This window comes from Mesoplodon bidens (genome assembly GCF_964165515.1).
Source record: "Mesoplodon bidens genome assembly, chromosome: 10".
In the NCBI taxonomy this organism is placed as follows: Eukaryota; Metazoa; Chordata; class Mammalia; order Artiodactyla; family Ziphiidae; genus Mesoplodon; species Mesoplodon bidens.
Genome location: NC_138172.1, coordinates 37,608,909 through 37,625,994, shown reverse-complemented (window position 1 = coordinate 37,625,994; position 17,086 = coordinate 37,608,909). Strand labels below are relative to the sequence as shown.

General features: G+C 42.4%; 1 protein-coding gene across 5 annotated transcripts in view; it reads left to right on the top strand.

Moving 5' to 3' along the window:
- DOCK3 (dedicator of cytokinesis 3) overlaps positions 1 to 17,086 on the top strand; it is a 404,205-nt gene that overhangs the window by 334,303 nt on the left and 52,816 nt on the right. For 4 of the 5 annotated variants that reach the window (XM_081246550.1, XM_081246549.1, XM_081246548.1 and 1 more), the window contains 4 exons: positions 2,714 to 2,906; positions 5,872 to 5,999; positions 10,552 to 10,650; positions 15,842 to 15,936. In XM_081246550.1, coding sequence (XP_081102676.1) covers positions 2,714 to 2,906; positions 5,872 to 5,999; positions 10,552 to 10,650; positions 15,842 to 15,936 — 515 coding nt within the window. The remainder of the gene's footprint in view (positions 1 to 2,713; positions 2,907 to 5,871; positions 6,000 to 10,551; positions 10,651 to 15,841; positions 15,937 to 17,086) is intronic. The other variant, XM_081246551.1, reaches the window with a different exon arrangement.

Below are 17,086 nucleotides of genomic sequence, written 5' to 3'. Positions count from 1 at the left end.
TGTATTAATTTTAAAAACCTCAGGTTAGTATTGGTCCATCCTAGCAGTTAAGAATGAAATAGGTTGAAAAACAGCAGAAATAACTAGAAAACTTCGGCTAAGAAATAAGATTAGATTCTATTAGAAATACCAGTGTGGGAAGCAAGTTGCTTCCTTATATTAAAAGTGTCTGGCCAGCTAATCAGTTACCTTTTACATGCAACCTTACCCTAGAAGGGATCACGGATATTGTTAATTACCCCAGTCACAAAGGGGTCATTTTTGCTTATAAATAAATGTCAGAATTTTATCTAATGAATTTCACTTCTTTGATTTTTTTGAAGCCAATTATTACATCAAAACCTATGAGCAAAGGCCAGACAGCCTTTCTCATGTTCATTCATTCAGTCACTGCCAGGTCTGTCAGCGCAAATATATGTTTAAATATCTCATTTAAGATTAGAATAGTCTGCTTTTTTTGTTTTCCACTTGCTTCTATGTTGCCCCTTGATGCCAGTTGCCCATAAGCCCCTTGGCCCAGAGAACAGGTGAGCAACTGGGGGATAGCCTCTATAAAAGAGTGGAATACATCAAGGTCACCAGGTATCTCTATAAGAAAGGCTCCTTCCATGGTCTCCCCTCCTGAACACCCCAAGCCAGTTGTCTTTCTCCTTCCTTCCTCTCCCCCAGCCTATCTGTTCCTGCCAACCAGGGCCCAGGACACCTACTCCTCCCTCAGCCGGTGAAGATATGGGGAGCTAGCAGAGCAAACCAGATACACTTTCTGAGAACTCAGCAATGCCCTGTACTCAATGGCATGTTCCTATCACATCAGGATAAATAGCTTAGATGTAGTCTTATCTTAGACCTGAGTCAGAATCAGACCTGCTTCTTTGGTGCCAGGCTCATGTTTCACAGTTTCAGAACTTTCAGCAAGTATGCTATTCAGTCACACTTTATATCTTTGATTCTGACCACTAGGAGATGTTATGGTGCAAGTGTCCTTCTGTTCCGATGCCATAAGTATAGGAAATTTCACCATTTAAGAGAGCAAATCAGCTACTGTTTGTTGTTGATTATGAAATACCTGCTTTTCTGGGAATTTCCTAGCAGTCCAGTGGTTAGGACTCGGCACTTTCACTGCCGTGGCCCCAGGTTCAATCCCTGGTTGGGGAACTAAGATCCTGCAAGCCACACAGTGCAGCCAAAAGGAAAGGAAAAAAGAAGAAATACCTGCTTTCCCTCCTTTGTCTTTTGTATCTAGTTGCTTATGATGATAGTTTTTGTGCTGGTTCTAATTACTGCAAAGTGATCTCCTTGATATCCCAGGGAGTTATAAATCTGCAGATAGAATTCATGAAAGTTCAGTCCTTGGTCCTGGCCTGAACATAGACTGCAGTATGACAGACCCATTTCCCCAGGTCATAAATTTTCACTCACTCTAGGCCAGTGTCTTACTGCCTGTTGAAGCAATCAGGAAAAACAGCTCCCCACCCTGCCCCCCCAACCTGTCACTTAGGAAGAGCGCACTCTCACGTCATCTCAAGGTGACGCTCCATTTCCCTTTGTAAATCTTGGCTTAATAGTGTAAGAGGACTGAGAAGTACGAAGAGCCTCCTTCATGGTGCTTCCATTTAGACAAGAGAAATGAACAAGAGCCAGCATTTATTGAAGGCTATTGTGTGCCAGGCAGTCTACTGGAAATTAATTTTATGCACCTAAACTTTTTCCTCATACCAATACGAGGAGATAAGTAATAGCATCATCCCCATTTTACAGATGAGACAAGTGAGGATTAGGTAGTAACTCACCCAAGGTTATGTGGCAGATAAGTGGTAACACTGGGATTTAAACTCATGTCTGTCCAATTCCAAAACCCATTCTCTTTCTCCTAAACTATTCTGCCTCCCAAAGGCTCAGATTCTCAAGAGAATATTGAGAATCAGTTCTCAAGAGGTTACTGGGTCTGCCAGAGCTAAGATCCTAGGAGAGAATTCTCCAAACACACACATACTCCACTTGTCCAGGCCATCTAGGTCTCTGAACTCTATGCCAACATTATCAGCAGTCCTCAAGAGTTCATGGCTGACTAAATCCATACATTCTCCATCCTTTTGGATTTACACTTGAAACTGTCAGGCATCACACGTGAAGGAAATAGTTTACAAAGTCTTTAGATTTCATGGTTTCAACTAAATGACACTATTCTGGGGAAATGGTCCAGTTTTCAGAGCTGGATTGCTGGCTGCAGGACTGTGAATGGAGTTCACCTAGTGCTGCTTGATGGTGCTCAGTTATCTTTGCCTATGTTCTTTGAGAGCTTCCTGGCTTGAATTTGGGACTGAAACTGGAAAGTCAAGAGCTTGATCATAGAGACAGACAAAAAATTTAAATCCATTTTATGAGCAAAAACAGCTATGGATATTAAGCCCTGGAGTTAATTTCTGTATATATTCCCTTCTCTTGCCAGCAAATGCCTTGGCAAGTTCTGAAAGCTTCAAGCGGCCTGGGCCCCAGTAAATTCTCTTGTTTTGGTTTCCTTTTTGGTTCTTCCTGCTCCATGCCCTAAGAGTGCTGCAGGGATGGGTGGAGTCCAAGGCCAGGGAGGAGCCCATTCGAGGCAGGGGTGCTGCAATGACTTCTCAACCTCTCACCACCATGTATCATTGTCTAAGCATGCAAGATAGATGCATACCTAACTCTGAGCTAACCAGACCTTCACTTGCTTCTGCAGGCTGCGCTTCTCAATTCCTTCCCAACGATCTTTGATGAGCTGCTGCAAATGTTCACTGTGCAGGAGGTAGCAGAGTTTGTGAGAGGGACTCTGGGGAGCATGCCCAGCACTGTGCACATTGGGCAGTCAATGGATGTGGTCAAGCTGCAGTCCATTGCCAGAACTGTGGATAGCCGCCTATTTTCTTTCTCAGGTAAATCAAGTTGGGGTGAGAGTCACACCCACCTTTCTTCCTTATCAGGGTGTTGGCCAAGTGGGAAGCAAAGGATCAGTTTCATCAGCCATCATGCAAGATGCCAGTGGCCCTTCAAATGCAGAGTTTTTGGTAAACTCTGTTAGAGAATGCATCCAGAACCTAAGCCTACTGCCTTACTCACAATTTATTCCTAGGGACCCACATGGGGTGGCCTGCCTCCAGGCCCACAAGTCTAGCCAGCTGCCAAGAATGGGGCCTGCCATAGCCCCAGCAGGATGAAAAAGCAGAAGGAAAGGAGGGGGAACAAGAGAGAAAGGTCTAGCCCAAGGGGATAGGATAAGTCAAGGAAATAAAAGAGACCCTGAAAGGGGGGCCCTGAGGACCCACTATACTTTCTTGGTGCCTGTCCTCACCAGTCAGATAGATTCCTTTTCCTCTCTCTGAAGGAGCTTCTAAAGATTAGACAAAGTGATGGAGAGGGAGCCCTCCACACTCCAAAAGAGGTCAGGACAGCCTAACAAATACCGTCAGCAGGCCAGACTGTCTTTCAGATGGAACCCCCAGATTCATACCTGAAACCACATTGAATGTGATCAAGTACTCAATAGTCAGATGTTAAGATCAATGTGAGCCTGATCCCTTAAGCAGAATATCACTATTGTGGAATAAATTTCTAGGGCACAGGAAATCTGAAAATCTGAAATGCTAGTAAAGCAATTATTAGAATTTTTATGATTAGAATTTTTTGGTAGTAAACTTTTTTAAGTTTGACTTTTAAAGTATAAGAACAATAATTTCTCAGCCCAGAGCTACACACATTTGCAGTACTAAATAAATACTCTCTTTAACTTAACTCTACCTGTGTAAAGTATTGCTGATGGTAAAACTGCCACCAAGAAATTCAGATTTTCTCCACCTGTAACTTTTTATGGTAAACACTTTTCTCTTCATCAGTTCCTGGACTGAAGATAAAATCAGTGGTTTGGACATACTTTCACTGAAGCCACTGCATACACTCAAGCTTTGAGCACTGCTTAAAGCAGATGCTTTCTGAATATATGGGAAGGTGGACAGCAGACTGCCCTCATTGACATACGTTATTTCTAATACTTTTGCATGTACTTGCTGCTTCCCATAATCACTTAAGAAAAATCGTTCTTATCTGGCTGGAACTATGTAATTGGATATTGAGATAATAAGCCACCACCAAATTTTCACTTGCATCTCACTTTCATTGAATGCCTGAGTTGAAGCATCTTCCCTGAAGCAGGAAGACTTTTACCAGTGGCCTCATTAACCAACACATATTCTCAGAGCATATCACTTTGGTTTCTTCATCAGCAGGTTCCAATAACAAACTACTATTTTGTCTGCAGGCAGCTGTTGGTTGTTACAAATCTTGCTCTGTTGGTATTTTGGTCTACAAAATACAGTGTGAACTTCTCTTTTATCCAAGCATCCTTTTAAACATAGAATAGCTGTCATTCCATTTTATTTGAACATATTCTAAGTATTTGACAAGGCAGTCCCCAAAATCTCTTGTATGTCATGTAGTTTGCCTTTTGCTGAAAAAGATTTTCATTCTGAATTTCATCTGAAATACTTAATTATGGTCACATATGAATAATAAATCCCAAATGCCTTGTCTTGTTTGTGTTACTGGTAGTCTGACTGAATCATGCTGGCCGGGTATCATGGTACTTTTATCACACAGTCATTGACCACATTGGAGTGCAAGATACCAGAAACATGTTCACACTTGTATTTCACCTTCTCACCACACCTGTGAAGTCATAGATGGGGGAAATTAAGCCCACAGGAGGAGTCAACCTGCCTAAAATCTTAGAGTGAATTAATAAAAGAGCTTGATTTAGGATTTAGCCTTCTTGAATTCGGAGTTCTAAGTATAGTCACCCCCTGATGAAAATATTATTCAGGTAGCATTGAAGAGAAAAGAAAAGAAAAACATTTTAATGTATGCAGTAGGATTGACAATGAGGTTTAGCTGATTATTGCAGGCTTATGACAAGATAAAAGTCCTGCTTCTATTCCTTTCATTGCTGTGGATACATGTAGCATCCCACAAGCCTGAGGGGAAAAGGAGGCAGGCCTGATGGCTGACGCAAAGTGCGTAACTTACGGGGGTGCAAGTGCCAGGCCACCATCCAGGGCATTGTGAAGAGGGACCATTTATAATCCATACCAAGTCTGCAAGTTCAGTCAGTGTAGTTCAGGGCTTCCCTGGTGATGCAGTGGTTAAGAATCTGCCCGCCAATGCAGGGGACACGGGTTCGAGCCCTGGTCCGGGAAGACCCCACATGCTGCGGAGCAACTAAGCCCGTGTGCCACAACTACTGAGCCTGCGCTCTAGAACGGGCGAGCCACAACTACTGAGCCCACGTGCCACAGCTACTGAAGCCTGTGAGCCTAGAGCCCATGCTCTGCAACAAGAGAAGCCACCACAATGAGAAGCCCGCGCACCACAATGCAGAGTTGCCCCTGCTCGTTGCAACTAGAGAAAGCCCGCACGCAGCGACGAAGACCCAACACAGCCAAAAATAAATAAATTTATTTATTAAAAAAAAATCAGTGTAGTTCATAGAACTGTGTCATTTAAATGGGGTTTTCACTGTAATCTGTGCTTTTAATTTGGAGTCTAGTCAGTAAAGAGATTTCATTTGGAAGCAGTCTCCTAACATTATCCTGAATAACATGCCCTAGATATTTAGGCCTGAAATGAGAAAGAAGGAAAGAGAGATAGAAGGATAATGCTATGCAATGTCTTAAAATGTCCAGGAAGTGGGCTGTTAGGCCCACATAAAGGAAGGGGGTGATTTCCAGCTTGGCTCTAGTCTCAGCCCCACCTACTTTGAGACCAGCTGCATCCCACATTGCCACTTGCTTCCAAAGGTAGCTGGTTCTCCTCTGAAGGGCTTCTTCACCTTTGTGTTTTCTCTCTCAGAATCCCGCCGCATCCTGCTTCCTGTGGTTCTCCATCACATTCACCTTCATCTGAGGCAGCAGAAAGAGCTACTAATCTGCTCAGGGATTCTTGGCAGCATCTTCTCCATCGTCAAGACCAGCTCTCTGGTACTGGCCCTAGACCCACTCCACTCCCCACCCAAAGCTCTGTCCCTTTCTTGTGTTACTTTAGCCAGAGGCAGACCAACAAAGATCACTCTGTACACTTCCCAGTCAGAGAAGCTTTCATCAGTGATGGGGGTGCCCAAGTGAATGGAGGCCTCCCTGTGTGTGCCCAGCAGGCTTCGCAACACAACAGTCTTGCTATGTTAAAAAATTGTACTGCCATGAAAACACCCAGAATCATAGTTATCTGTAGTACCAAAAAGCCCAATCCTGTGCATGCTCTACTGTCAAAAGGTATTACTTCTGTATTCCTGGGAGTGTTCTAAGGATACTCACGCACAAGCACAGGGAGGCAGGCCCAGGCTGAGAGGCAGCTTGCTCATTCAGACTTTTCTGGCAGCTTCCTGGCAGCTTGATTCCACCCATATGGCATTCCTATACCATGCCAGATGAGAGCAGGGTGTACGAGAAATAAATGTTGTCCACAAGAGTTCTGAGCCTCATGGGGTGGTAGATTTGTACTTTAGGGGTCAGGTTTCAACTAGTAGTGCTTTTGCCTATTTTCTTTCTTCTTTATTTTTATTTTTTAGAAGAGATCTGTGGTAGGAGGGAAGGGAGGTAGGAAAGGAGGGAAAACATGTATCAGGCATGAATAAGGGTAGAAATTTATTTTAATTAGATTTATTTTATATAGTTATGATAATGGAAGAAATGCATATTTCTTTTAGAAAATTTGGAAACTATAGGAAAATATAAAGAAATTTAAAATAAGAATGAGTTTTAATTATGCCATATTAGTAAGTTGAGATAAGGTTTTTGGTGAATAAAATTTCAAGTGCATTTAAAATGAATGCCAGTAGCCAAGTGATAGGAACATACGAGGTTAGGTTATCCAGGAAGATAGAGCAGGAGAGGTGCTGAAAAGAAAAGAGTGTGCTTGGTTTGAATAGGATACAAGGACTCAATAAGGGGCTCTGGTATCCAGACTTAAAGTACCATCTGGTGGTGGGGGCCCAGCTTGGCAGAGTGACTGTGATGGTTGTAGTGGCCCTTTTGTTTGATCTTGGCTCCAGGCAACGCCTAGCAGCTCTCTTTCCCATCAGGCCTCAGAGAAGCAACATCAGGCACATAAGGTATACTGGTAACCCAGGGTCAGACTTGGGATGGGAGGCTTACTGCTAAAGGAAAGAGAGAAACTGAAGGGGAAAAGAAAGGGTAGGGGAGGAATGGCAGAGGAATGGGAACAGGTAAAAACCTGAAGATGATCTGGTTGTGTTTGTGGGGCTAGAGAGTCAAGTGCAATTAGTTGCTTACAACTACTCAAAGAGCCATCACAGGTTTTAAGAGTGTTATGATCAGTTCAGCAAATGAGAAAGAAGACTTTGGTCCCAAGAGCTGCTCAAATTTTTCACGTGGAATGGGACTCATTGTAACTATATTGAATGGATGGAGGGTGGGTGAAATTTAAGCTCCATGAAAGCAGAGATATTACCTTTCCTGTTCACTTCTGTATACTCAGTTCTCAAACAGTGACTGGCACATGATAAATACTTACTGAATGGTGGGTTGATGGATAGATGGACATTTGGACCAGTAATAATATAAAGAGACTGGAGAAGGGGCAATGGGAATTTCTTTGTGAGATAATGAAAATCAAGTTATAGGGTTTAAGATTGCATGTGAGAGGTCTATAAAAAGATAGCACAGACTCTGCCTAAATTCACAACCTGGTGACTGGGAAGCAGCCCTTAGTGAGGAGGCGTGCTCCGTTGTTTTTGTGAGGCTGCCTGAAAAAGACGCACTGAGACCAGAGTCCTTCTGGTGGACCAGGGAACGTGAGCAAGAATGCCAAGGAGCTAGAAGTGGCATATCTGGGCAGCAGTCAGGCCTGGCAAAAAGTGAGGTCACTCAAGGAGAAAATGGTTCTCAGAAAGACTGAGATACTTCTGTGTGCATTAGTAATAGTAAAGATGCTGCCACCACACCCCCTGGTGTGAATTCTTTACCATTTTCTCAAAATGTTAGTCAGCAGTGCTGTGCTTCCTCCTGACTTTCGTAGGAAAATCAAAGAAAACATTTAACTTAGAACCTTCACTTCTGCCCTGTATATTGAAATTAAAGTATTTGTCTGAGGTCAGAACTGTGGGTGTCAGGGTGGTGCTGCGTCAGGGTAAGGCCCCAGCCACCAAACCAGCGCAACAGCGGGCAGGTGTGCCTCACCTCCTTTCAGAGCCATTGTTCCAGGTTCCTTGACACTGCATACCAGTGAGGCCAGGAGCTCAGTGTTGAGAATTAAGTCAGAAGACCACTCCTGATGTGGCTGACTTGTAAGTACTGCCAGCTGCACGTCAGCAGGTCTGGCACTAACGGTGCGCTCTCTCGCTGCTCACTCCAGGAGGCAGATGTCATGGAGGAGGTAGAAATGATGGTGGAGAGCCTCTTGGACGTGCTCTTACAGACTCTGCTCACCATCATGAGCAAATCGCACGCTCAGGAGGCGGTAAGAGGGCAGCGGTGCCCGCAGTGCACAGCGGAGATCACTGTTAGTAACTAACATTCAGGTTTTCTTGCTTTCTTTTCTAACCTGGGGTTCCTCCACACCAAACCTCATCTCACCATCACACCACCTTCATTTCAGCTTCCCTTCCTGCCTGGTTGTCAGCATGCTGCCCTTTTTCCTTCTCGAGTCGGACTCCATCTCCACTCTGAAAGCTCTAGGTTCATACTCACAGGAGTCTACTTAGGGGCAGATCCAGTGATGCTTCCTGTCCTGTTTTCCTGCACACCACCTCCATTGGTCTTTGCATTTGAGCCAAGTCATTTTCTATAATGTGGAATAAAGCAGAGACATAGTAAGAAGTTGAAGGTGAAAAATATAGACTATTCCTTTTAGGAGCAGGCTCTTGTAAATGACGTGCATGACAGTTATTTTCTCACAATTTGCTTGTACCTACATATTAGTCGCTTTTGTCCATAGTGTTTGTATCTAAATGTCTAGCATCAGGAAAAATGTGATGAGGTAGAATTGGACTGGCATTACTGAACAATGATATCCTATGATCGAATTAGAAGAGAAACAGACTGGGAAAGCTTCTCAGGTGTGGCAAAGAGACACCCCCCCAGAACTCCCACCCCTATACAGAGTGGACTTCTTAGCCCTGATGTTGGAACATGATAAACAAATTGCTTGGAATCTTCTGGTTGGCAGGTGGAAGACTACAATGATTCCTTTGTAGAAAACCTTCTATGGGAGCAAGCCAAGCTCCAGCATGTTAGGGAGAGCAAAGAGCAGACATGAGTTCTGGAGCATTGGGCTTAGAAGGAATATCTGCTCTCTTAGGAACCCCTATTCAGGACACCCTCACTGTAAGTAAAAACATATGCACCCTGGCATGTCCTGGCAGCCCATCCTTCTAACCAGCAATGACACAGTGCTGGCTGTGGGCCAGATGCTGCTTTATGTACTCTACAAATATTAACTCATTAGCAATACTAAAGAAGTGATCTATTTTATATGGATTTAATGAAGATGGTAGCAACAATTTACTGAGCACAGCTTTATGTAGTGAACTGTTTACTTAAGTGCTTTATGTACATTAATGCATCTGATCCTCACAACAAATCTATAAATTATGGCTTATGTCCATTTTTTCAGATAAAGCTGAGGTTCATGTACCTGTATATATTTTAAATACATGTATGTATAATAATTTCATGAGTCTAAAAAGGATCTGAGAGACTAAAAAATTGTTGTCAAATTCCCATGAGTTTAAAAACATTTGAAAACTGCCCAAATGAAGTAATTTTTCCTCCATCCCTCCTAAGGAGGCAACCTTGTAAGAGGAAGCCATGCTCAGCTGCCCTGTGCCAAAAATTTCCATGAGATGAGTCTTTGGAGTCCTTAAGGTGGGGTTTTCATCCATGTACCCCAGTTGGAACTTGAAGAAATTTTAAAGACTCATTTTTTTAATCTTTAAATTTTTACTTAAAGCCATTAGCTCATCTTCTCATAAAGGTCAGTTTTGACTCTTCTGCTTTCCAGAGAGTTATGTTGATCTACTGTGTTCCATCTGCCTGGTCCAGTAATCACATGTAAGCTCTGGGAGGTCCCCAAGGAGATCCTTGTAGAAGGGCTTCTCCAGCCCAGCAGGATAGGGGAGTCCAGATTCTGTCCAGAGCAGGCTGAGAGCCCTGTTCCCAGTAGCCCCTCCAGATTCTGTATGGTACCCTGGCAACATATAATGACAAAGGACTATGAAGCCAAAACTTTCCTAAGAAAAAAGCTAGAATATCTGTCTTATTTGGCAGTACTTCTTTGTTATAGATTAAGGTTTTTCAATTAGCCCCATGCTGCAGAGGTCTTATTAAAACTCCCAACCCCTCAGGCCCCACTTAGCTGAAAAAAAAATTCATTTTCAGGGCCAGAGTTGTCACCTTCCCTTTCATGATCATTGGGGCCATCTCAGACCCTTCCTTCTCTCCTTGCCCTCTGTGGATTGGGGGAACACAGCTCTTGTCATTGCCTTTGCTAAGTGTTTTTTGGGTTGGTCCCCAGGGCGAGTATGTGTCCTGCCTTCTCTCATTGCTCCGCCAGATGTGTGACACCCATTACCAGCACCTCCTGGACAACTTCCAGAGCAAAGATGAGCTCAAGGTAGGCAGAAAAACATTGACCTTTCACCCGGGAAAGGAAGCATGCAACTAAGACTGCTCAGGAGTCTTTCCCCTGCCAGAGGGTGAGTGCAAGTGGCCAGTGTTGCCAAGGTATAAGATGTACCAGCCTCACTTTACATCTGACTGCATGGCTTCCAGAAGCTGAAAGCCAGCAATATTCCCATAGATCCAGACCCCAGTAACATTGGCAAGTTTTCCCTGACTGATAGCAGCCCTGTGACCATGTGCCTCTGAGAGGCTACTCTGGGCCACACTGGTTGTCAGCAAACCAGGACTCTTCCCTTTCTTATGAACTCAACAGCTGATTTGTAGATTGCTCATGAAACAGGCTTCACAAGACCTATCAATGTTCCAGCTGTCATTTTTCAGAGAGTGATAATCTGATCCATAATTCATATGGAAATGTGAGGAACTCAGAATAGCCAAATGGTCTTGTGAAAGAAAACAAAATTGGAGGATTCACACTTCCCAGTTTCAAAACTTACAACAAAATAGCAGTAATCAAGATTGGTACTGGCCTAAAGTTAGATAAATCAATGGAATTGGATTGAGAGTCCAGAAATAAACCTTTATATTTACAGTCAATTGATATTCAATAATGGTGCCAAGACAGTTTCAATGAGGAAAGAAGAGTCTTTTCAACAAATTGTGCTGGGACAACTTGCTATCTACATGCAGAAGAATGAAATTGTACCCCTACTTCACACCATATAAAAAATTAACTCAGAAGGGATCGTAGACCTATTTGTAAAAGCTAAACTGTAAAACTCTTAGAAGGAAACATAGGAGTGTATCTTTAAATCCTTGGGTTTAGCTGTGGTTTTTGAGATTTGACACCAAAAGTAGGAACAACAAAAGATAAAATAGATAATAATAGTTAGACTTTACCAAAATTAAAAACTTGTATATTTCAAAGGACGCCATCAAGAAAGTTAAACACAACCCACAGAATGAAAGAAAATATTGGCAAATCATGAATCTAATAAAGGACTTGTTTCTATTATATAAAGAACTCTTACAACTCAACAATAAAAAGGCAAATAACTCAATTTAATAATGAGCAGGGCTTCCCTGGTGGCGCAGTGGTTGAGAGTCCACCTGCCGATGCAGAGGACATGGGTTCGTGCCCCGGTCTGGGAAGATCCCACATGCTGTGGAGCGGATGGGCCCGTGAGCCATGGCCGCTGCGCCTGCGCATCCGGAGCCTGTGCTCCGCAATGGGAGAGGCCACAACAGTGAGAGGCCCGCATACCGAAAAGAAAAATAATAATGAGCAAAGGATTTTAATAGACATGTCCCCAAAGAAGATATGTAAGTAGTCAGTACACAGTTGGAAAGATGTTCAACATCATTAGTCATTAGGGAAATGCAGATCAAAACCACAATAAGATACTGCTTCACTTTCAAAGTGGATGTAATTAAAAAGACAAGTATTGGTATTAATTCTAACTTAAACATTTGGTAGAATTCACCAGTGAAGCCATCTGGTCCTGTGCTTTTCTTTGTGTGAAGCTTTTCAATTATTAATTTGATCTCTTCATTTATGATAGGTCTACTCAAATTTTCTGTTTCTTCTTTAAATGAATTTTAGTAGTTTGTATCTTTCTAAGAATTTGTCTATTTCATCTAGATTATATAATTTGTTGGCATGCATTTGGTCCATAGTAGTCCCTTATAAACCTTTCTAGTTCTGTAACATTAGTAATGATATCCCTTCTTTCATCCCTAATTTTTATTTATTTATTTATTTATTTATTTTTAATTAATTAATTTATTGGCTGCATTGGGTCTTCATTGCTGCAAGCGGGCTTTTTCTAGTTGTGGCGAGCAGGGGCTACTCTTCATTGTGGTGCGCAGGCTTCTCATTGCAGTGGCTTCTCTTTGTTGCAGAGCACAAGCTCTAGGCACACGGGCTTCAGTAATTGCAGCATGTGGGCTCAGTAGTTGTGTTTTGTGGGCTCTAGAGTGCAGGTTCAGTAGTTGTGGTGCACAGGCTTAGTTGCTCCGCGGCATGTGGGATCTTCCCGGACCAGGGCTCAAACCCATGTCCCCTGTATTGGCAGGTGGATTCTTAACCACTGTGCCATCAGGGAAGTCCTATCCTTAATTTTAGTAATTTGAGTCTTCTCTCTCCTTTTTTTTCTTGGTCAGACTAGCTAAAAGTTTGTCAATTTTGTTCTTTTCAAGAACCAACTTTTGGTTTCATTTTCTCCTCTGTTTTCCTCTTCTCTATTTCATTTATTTCTGCTCTAATTTTTCTTATTCCCTTCCTTCTGCTTACTTTAGTTTGTTCTTCTTTTTCTAGTTTCTTAAGGTATAATGTAGGTTATTGATTTGGGATCTTTCTTCTTTTTAATATAGGCACTACAACTATAATCTTTAGCTTCATCCCTTAAGTTTTGTTTTGTTATGTTTTTTCATCCCTTAAGTTTTGATTTGATATGTTTTCCCTTTTATTCATGTCAAAAAGCTGTTCCTAATTTCCTTGTGGTTTCCTCTTTGATGCATTGGTTATTTGGGAGTGTACTGTTTAATTCCACATTTTAAAAATTTTTCCTAAATTTCCTTCTTGATTCCATCTTTCCTTATTGATTTCTAGCTCCCTTTCATGATGGTTGGAGAGCATGCTGTGTGTGATTTCAGTTCTTTTAAATTTACTGCGGCTTTCTTTATGGCCTAACATTGTCTGCCCTAAAGAAGAGAATGCACATGTCCTTCTGTGTGCATTTGAGAAGAATGTGTGTATTCTGCTATTGTTGGATGGAGTGTTGTATAGATGTCAGTTAGGTCTAGTTAGTATATAGTATTGTTCAAGATTTCTTTTTAACTATTTATTTATTTATTTGGCTACATCAGGTCTTAGTTGTGACTTAGTTGCAGCATGCAGGATCTTTCATTGCGGCATGTGGACTTGTCTATAGTTGTGATGCACAGGCTCTAGAGCGTGTGGGCTCAGTAGTTGCAGCACACGGGCTCTCTAGTTGTGGCACGTGGGCTCCAGAGCACACGGGCTCAGTAGTTGCGGCGTGCGGACTTTCTAGTTGTGGTGCACGGGCTCTAGAGCACGCGGGCTTAGTTGCCCCGTGGCATGTGAGATCTTAGTTCCCTGACCAGGGATTGAACTCACATCCCCTGCATTGGAAGGCAGATTCTTAACCACTGGACCACCAGGGAAGTCCCATTCAAGATTTCTTTTTCCTTGATGATCTTCTATTTAGTTATTCTATACATTATTGAAAATGGTACATTAAAGTCTCCAATGTCATTGTTGAATTGTCTGTTTTTCCTTTCAGTTTTGTTAGGTTTTGCTTCTTGTATTTTGAGGCTCTCTTTTAAGTGCACTTATGTTTATGTCTTCCATACCAACTGACTCCTTTATCACTGTAAAATGTTCTTTTTAATCTCTATTAACAATTTTTGTTAAAGTCTATATTGTTTGATGTTAACATAGCCACACCAGTTTTCTTTTGGGTACTGTTTTCATTGTATATATTTGTCTATCCTTTTACATTCAATATATTTGTGTCTTTGAATCTAAAGTATTTATGTATCTTGTAGATAACATACAATTGGATCATGTTCATTTTTTAATCCCTTCTTCCTGCCTCTGCCTTTTGATTGGAATGCTTAACCCATTTACATTTGTTGTAATTACCAGTAAGAGGATTTACACCTGCCATTTTGCTATTCGTTTTATATCTGTCTTATATATGTTTCCATAATTTCCTGTTTCATTTCACATCTTATAATTTCTTTGTTGAAAACTGGACAATTTAAATAATGTAGCAAGTCTGGAAATCAGATTCCCTTCCCCCTGCCCACATCCCTAGGGTTTGTTGTTGTTTCATTTTTGTTGTTGATATTTGTTTGTTTAGTGACTTTCCTGGACTAATTATTTAATGTCTGCATTTTTTGTTGTGTGCAGCCCCTGAAGTTTTCATTCAGTTAGCTTAATGATAAGCTAATAACTAGACAGAGATTTTCTTAAACACCTTAAATCAATGAGTCTTCCACTTTACTAAGTGTCTCTGTGTGGGGTTGGAGCTCACCTTCAGTGCTTCAGCAGTTTACGTTGCTGCCTTAGCCTTCACTTCTTGCTTGCATAGATCCTCAAAGTCAGCCAGAGGTGACAGATTAGGCTTCTTAGGTCTTTCCTGGGGATGTGTATAGCCCTGTACACATATGTGGCATTCTAGATTCCTAGGAATATGTCAAAGCTTTTCAAAGCCCCAAGTGTATGTCTCATTACCCAGATTTTTCTTTTAAGTGTTTTGGCCACTCTCTTGTTTGTCGCAATTGATATGATTGCTTCGTGCAGCTGGGATGTTAAATTATTATGGCTGATTTTTTCAACAGCTGCACTAGGGATAAGGCTTTTCTCACTTAGTGAACTCTGAGTCTGGTCAATTAAGCCCTCTGAATGGGGCTTTCCCAGGTTGCTGCCAAACAGATCAAACAGTAACAATTCTCTTGGGATGGCACTTTTTCGGGAGCTCCGAAACCATTTTGTCCCTTCTAGTGACTGCTAGGGTGCTGGTTTTTACTACTACCATGGTTCTATAGCTGCTTGTTTTCAAGGATACCTTGAAGATAGGGAGAGAGGGGGGATGGGAATGGGGAAAGTTAAAACACAATAAAGCTCACTTTTCCTACTGAGATTCAACCATTTTTCTTAAATAACACTTCTTATTGTTGCAAGCCTTTCATTAACCAGTCTTTGTGACTGTTCTCATTGCTTTCATGGAGGAGCACATTTTTGGAGGTACTTTACTCTGCTATCGCTAAAGTGCTTCTCTTGTCAATGCGTTCTTAACATCCAGGAAAGCAAGTTCTTACAGTCAAGTGCTCAGGGGTCATGCCCCAAAGATTGAGAATGATGGACTCTGGTGTATACCATTTCTGCTGGACCCCCTGTGCTTTGGTCGTTAGGCACTGGGCTGAGTGGGTATAGTGCATCTCTTCTACCCAGTTTGGGACTGGCCTGTGAGAGTGCCCAGACCTCACCCTCATGCAGCCCTCTAAGAGAAAAGCAGCTCACAAAGGGAACCAGAGTCTCACCTACTGGTCCCATACATTCTCATGGTCTAGAGGTCAGGAGAGCCCTGTTGAGGAAATGTATGCTGCAGTGGTAGAGGTATGGTGTCTCACATCAGATTTTCCTCTTGGACCAGGAATTCCTGCTGAAGATTTTCTGTGTGTTCCGGAACCTGATGAAGATGAGTGTCTTTCCTCGGGACTGGATGGTGATGAGACTTCTCACAAGCAAGTGAGTGTGGAAGGGCCCTGCACCAGCATCCACAGAACTGTTCCCAGACTAAGGAGAGTGTGTATATGTGTGAGAGAAAAAGCAAGTCAGAAATCAAAGTCGAAGCCATGGGGACAGAGAGGAGAGGGCACATGTGAAAATGTTTGGAGGCACAATCAGCAGGACTTGGCCATTTACGAAAATTCAAGGAGAAGAAATAGTCAAAGATAGTTTAAAACTGGAATCTAAGTGCCTGGCAGACGATGTCATGGTAAGGATAGAAAAGGAACTTTTAAGAATGAGAAATATAATACCCAGAGAAGGGTTCCTCCTTGAGGAGGGCCTGTTCATTGGCCTCTGTTGCTTTGTAGTTTCAGGCAGTATCCCAAGGCCTCCTCTTGATTTGATTTGTGTTGTCTGCCAGACACTGCTTGCCTCCCACAACAAGTGCTAATTAACCACCTGAGACCTGGCTGTGAGGCTCTCTCTGACCACTTCTAATGCTGGCCACAGAATTCACTCTAAGGCTGACCCCAAATTGTCTGCCCCATTCATATTTCTACGCTGTGCTTCTAACTGACAAACCAGACAAGTAATGTGGGTAGTAAGGTGCTTGCTTGTGGGAGAAGGCCACTTGGCCTCCACTCTCTGGTCTACTGCCCGCTCCCTCTGATCTGCCTTTTATGTTGACATTATGCAGTGCGGTGAAATTATTTATGTTAGATATATTACCAAGGTGTCAGCATGGTCTTTCTACTTTGTACCTTTTATAGCACTCTTTTTCTTTTTTCAAAACTGCAAACATTTTATACAGAACAGAAGAAGGGTTTCAAACAGAGTTGCACAGATATTTCCTTAAATAGTGGATTTTCCATTTGACCCCCTCTTGTTTCTCTTAGCTCTAGTCAGGGCACTTCAGGCTCTCCAGCCCATTCTGCAGGAGCAGGCTCTTCTTTCAAAACTTTTACTTTTCAAATTTGTTTGCTGGTGACTAGTCTCTCTAATGCACTGTTTTTGCCTTGCCCCTCTTCTGCACCAAGGCTTCGGATGTAAGCTCCTTTGCCAGGCATCCAATACCCTCTGTAATCAAACCCTTACCTGCCTGTCCCACTTCACTTTCTCCCTCCCTTGACCTGTGCTGTTGGTTCTAGCAAATCAGCCTCCCATTGCC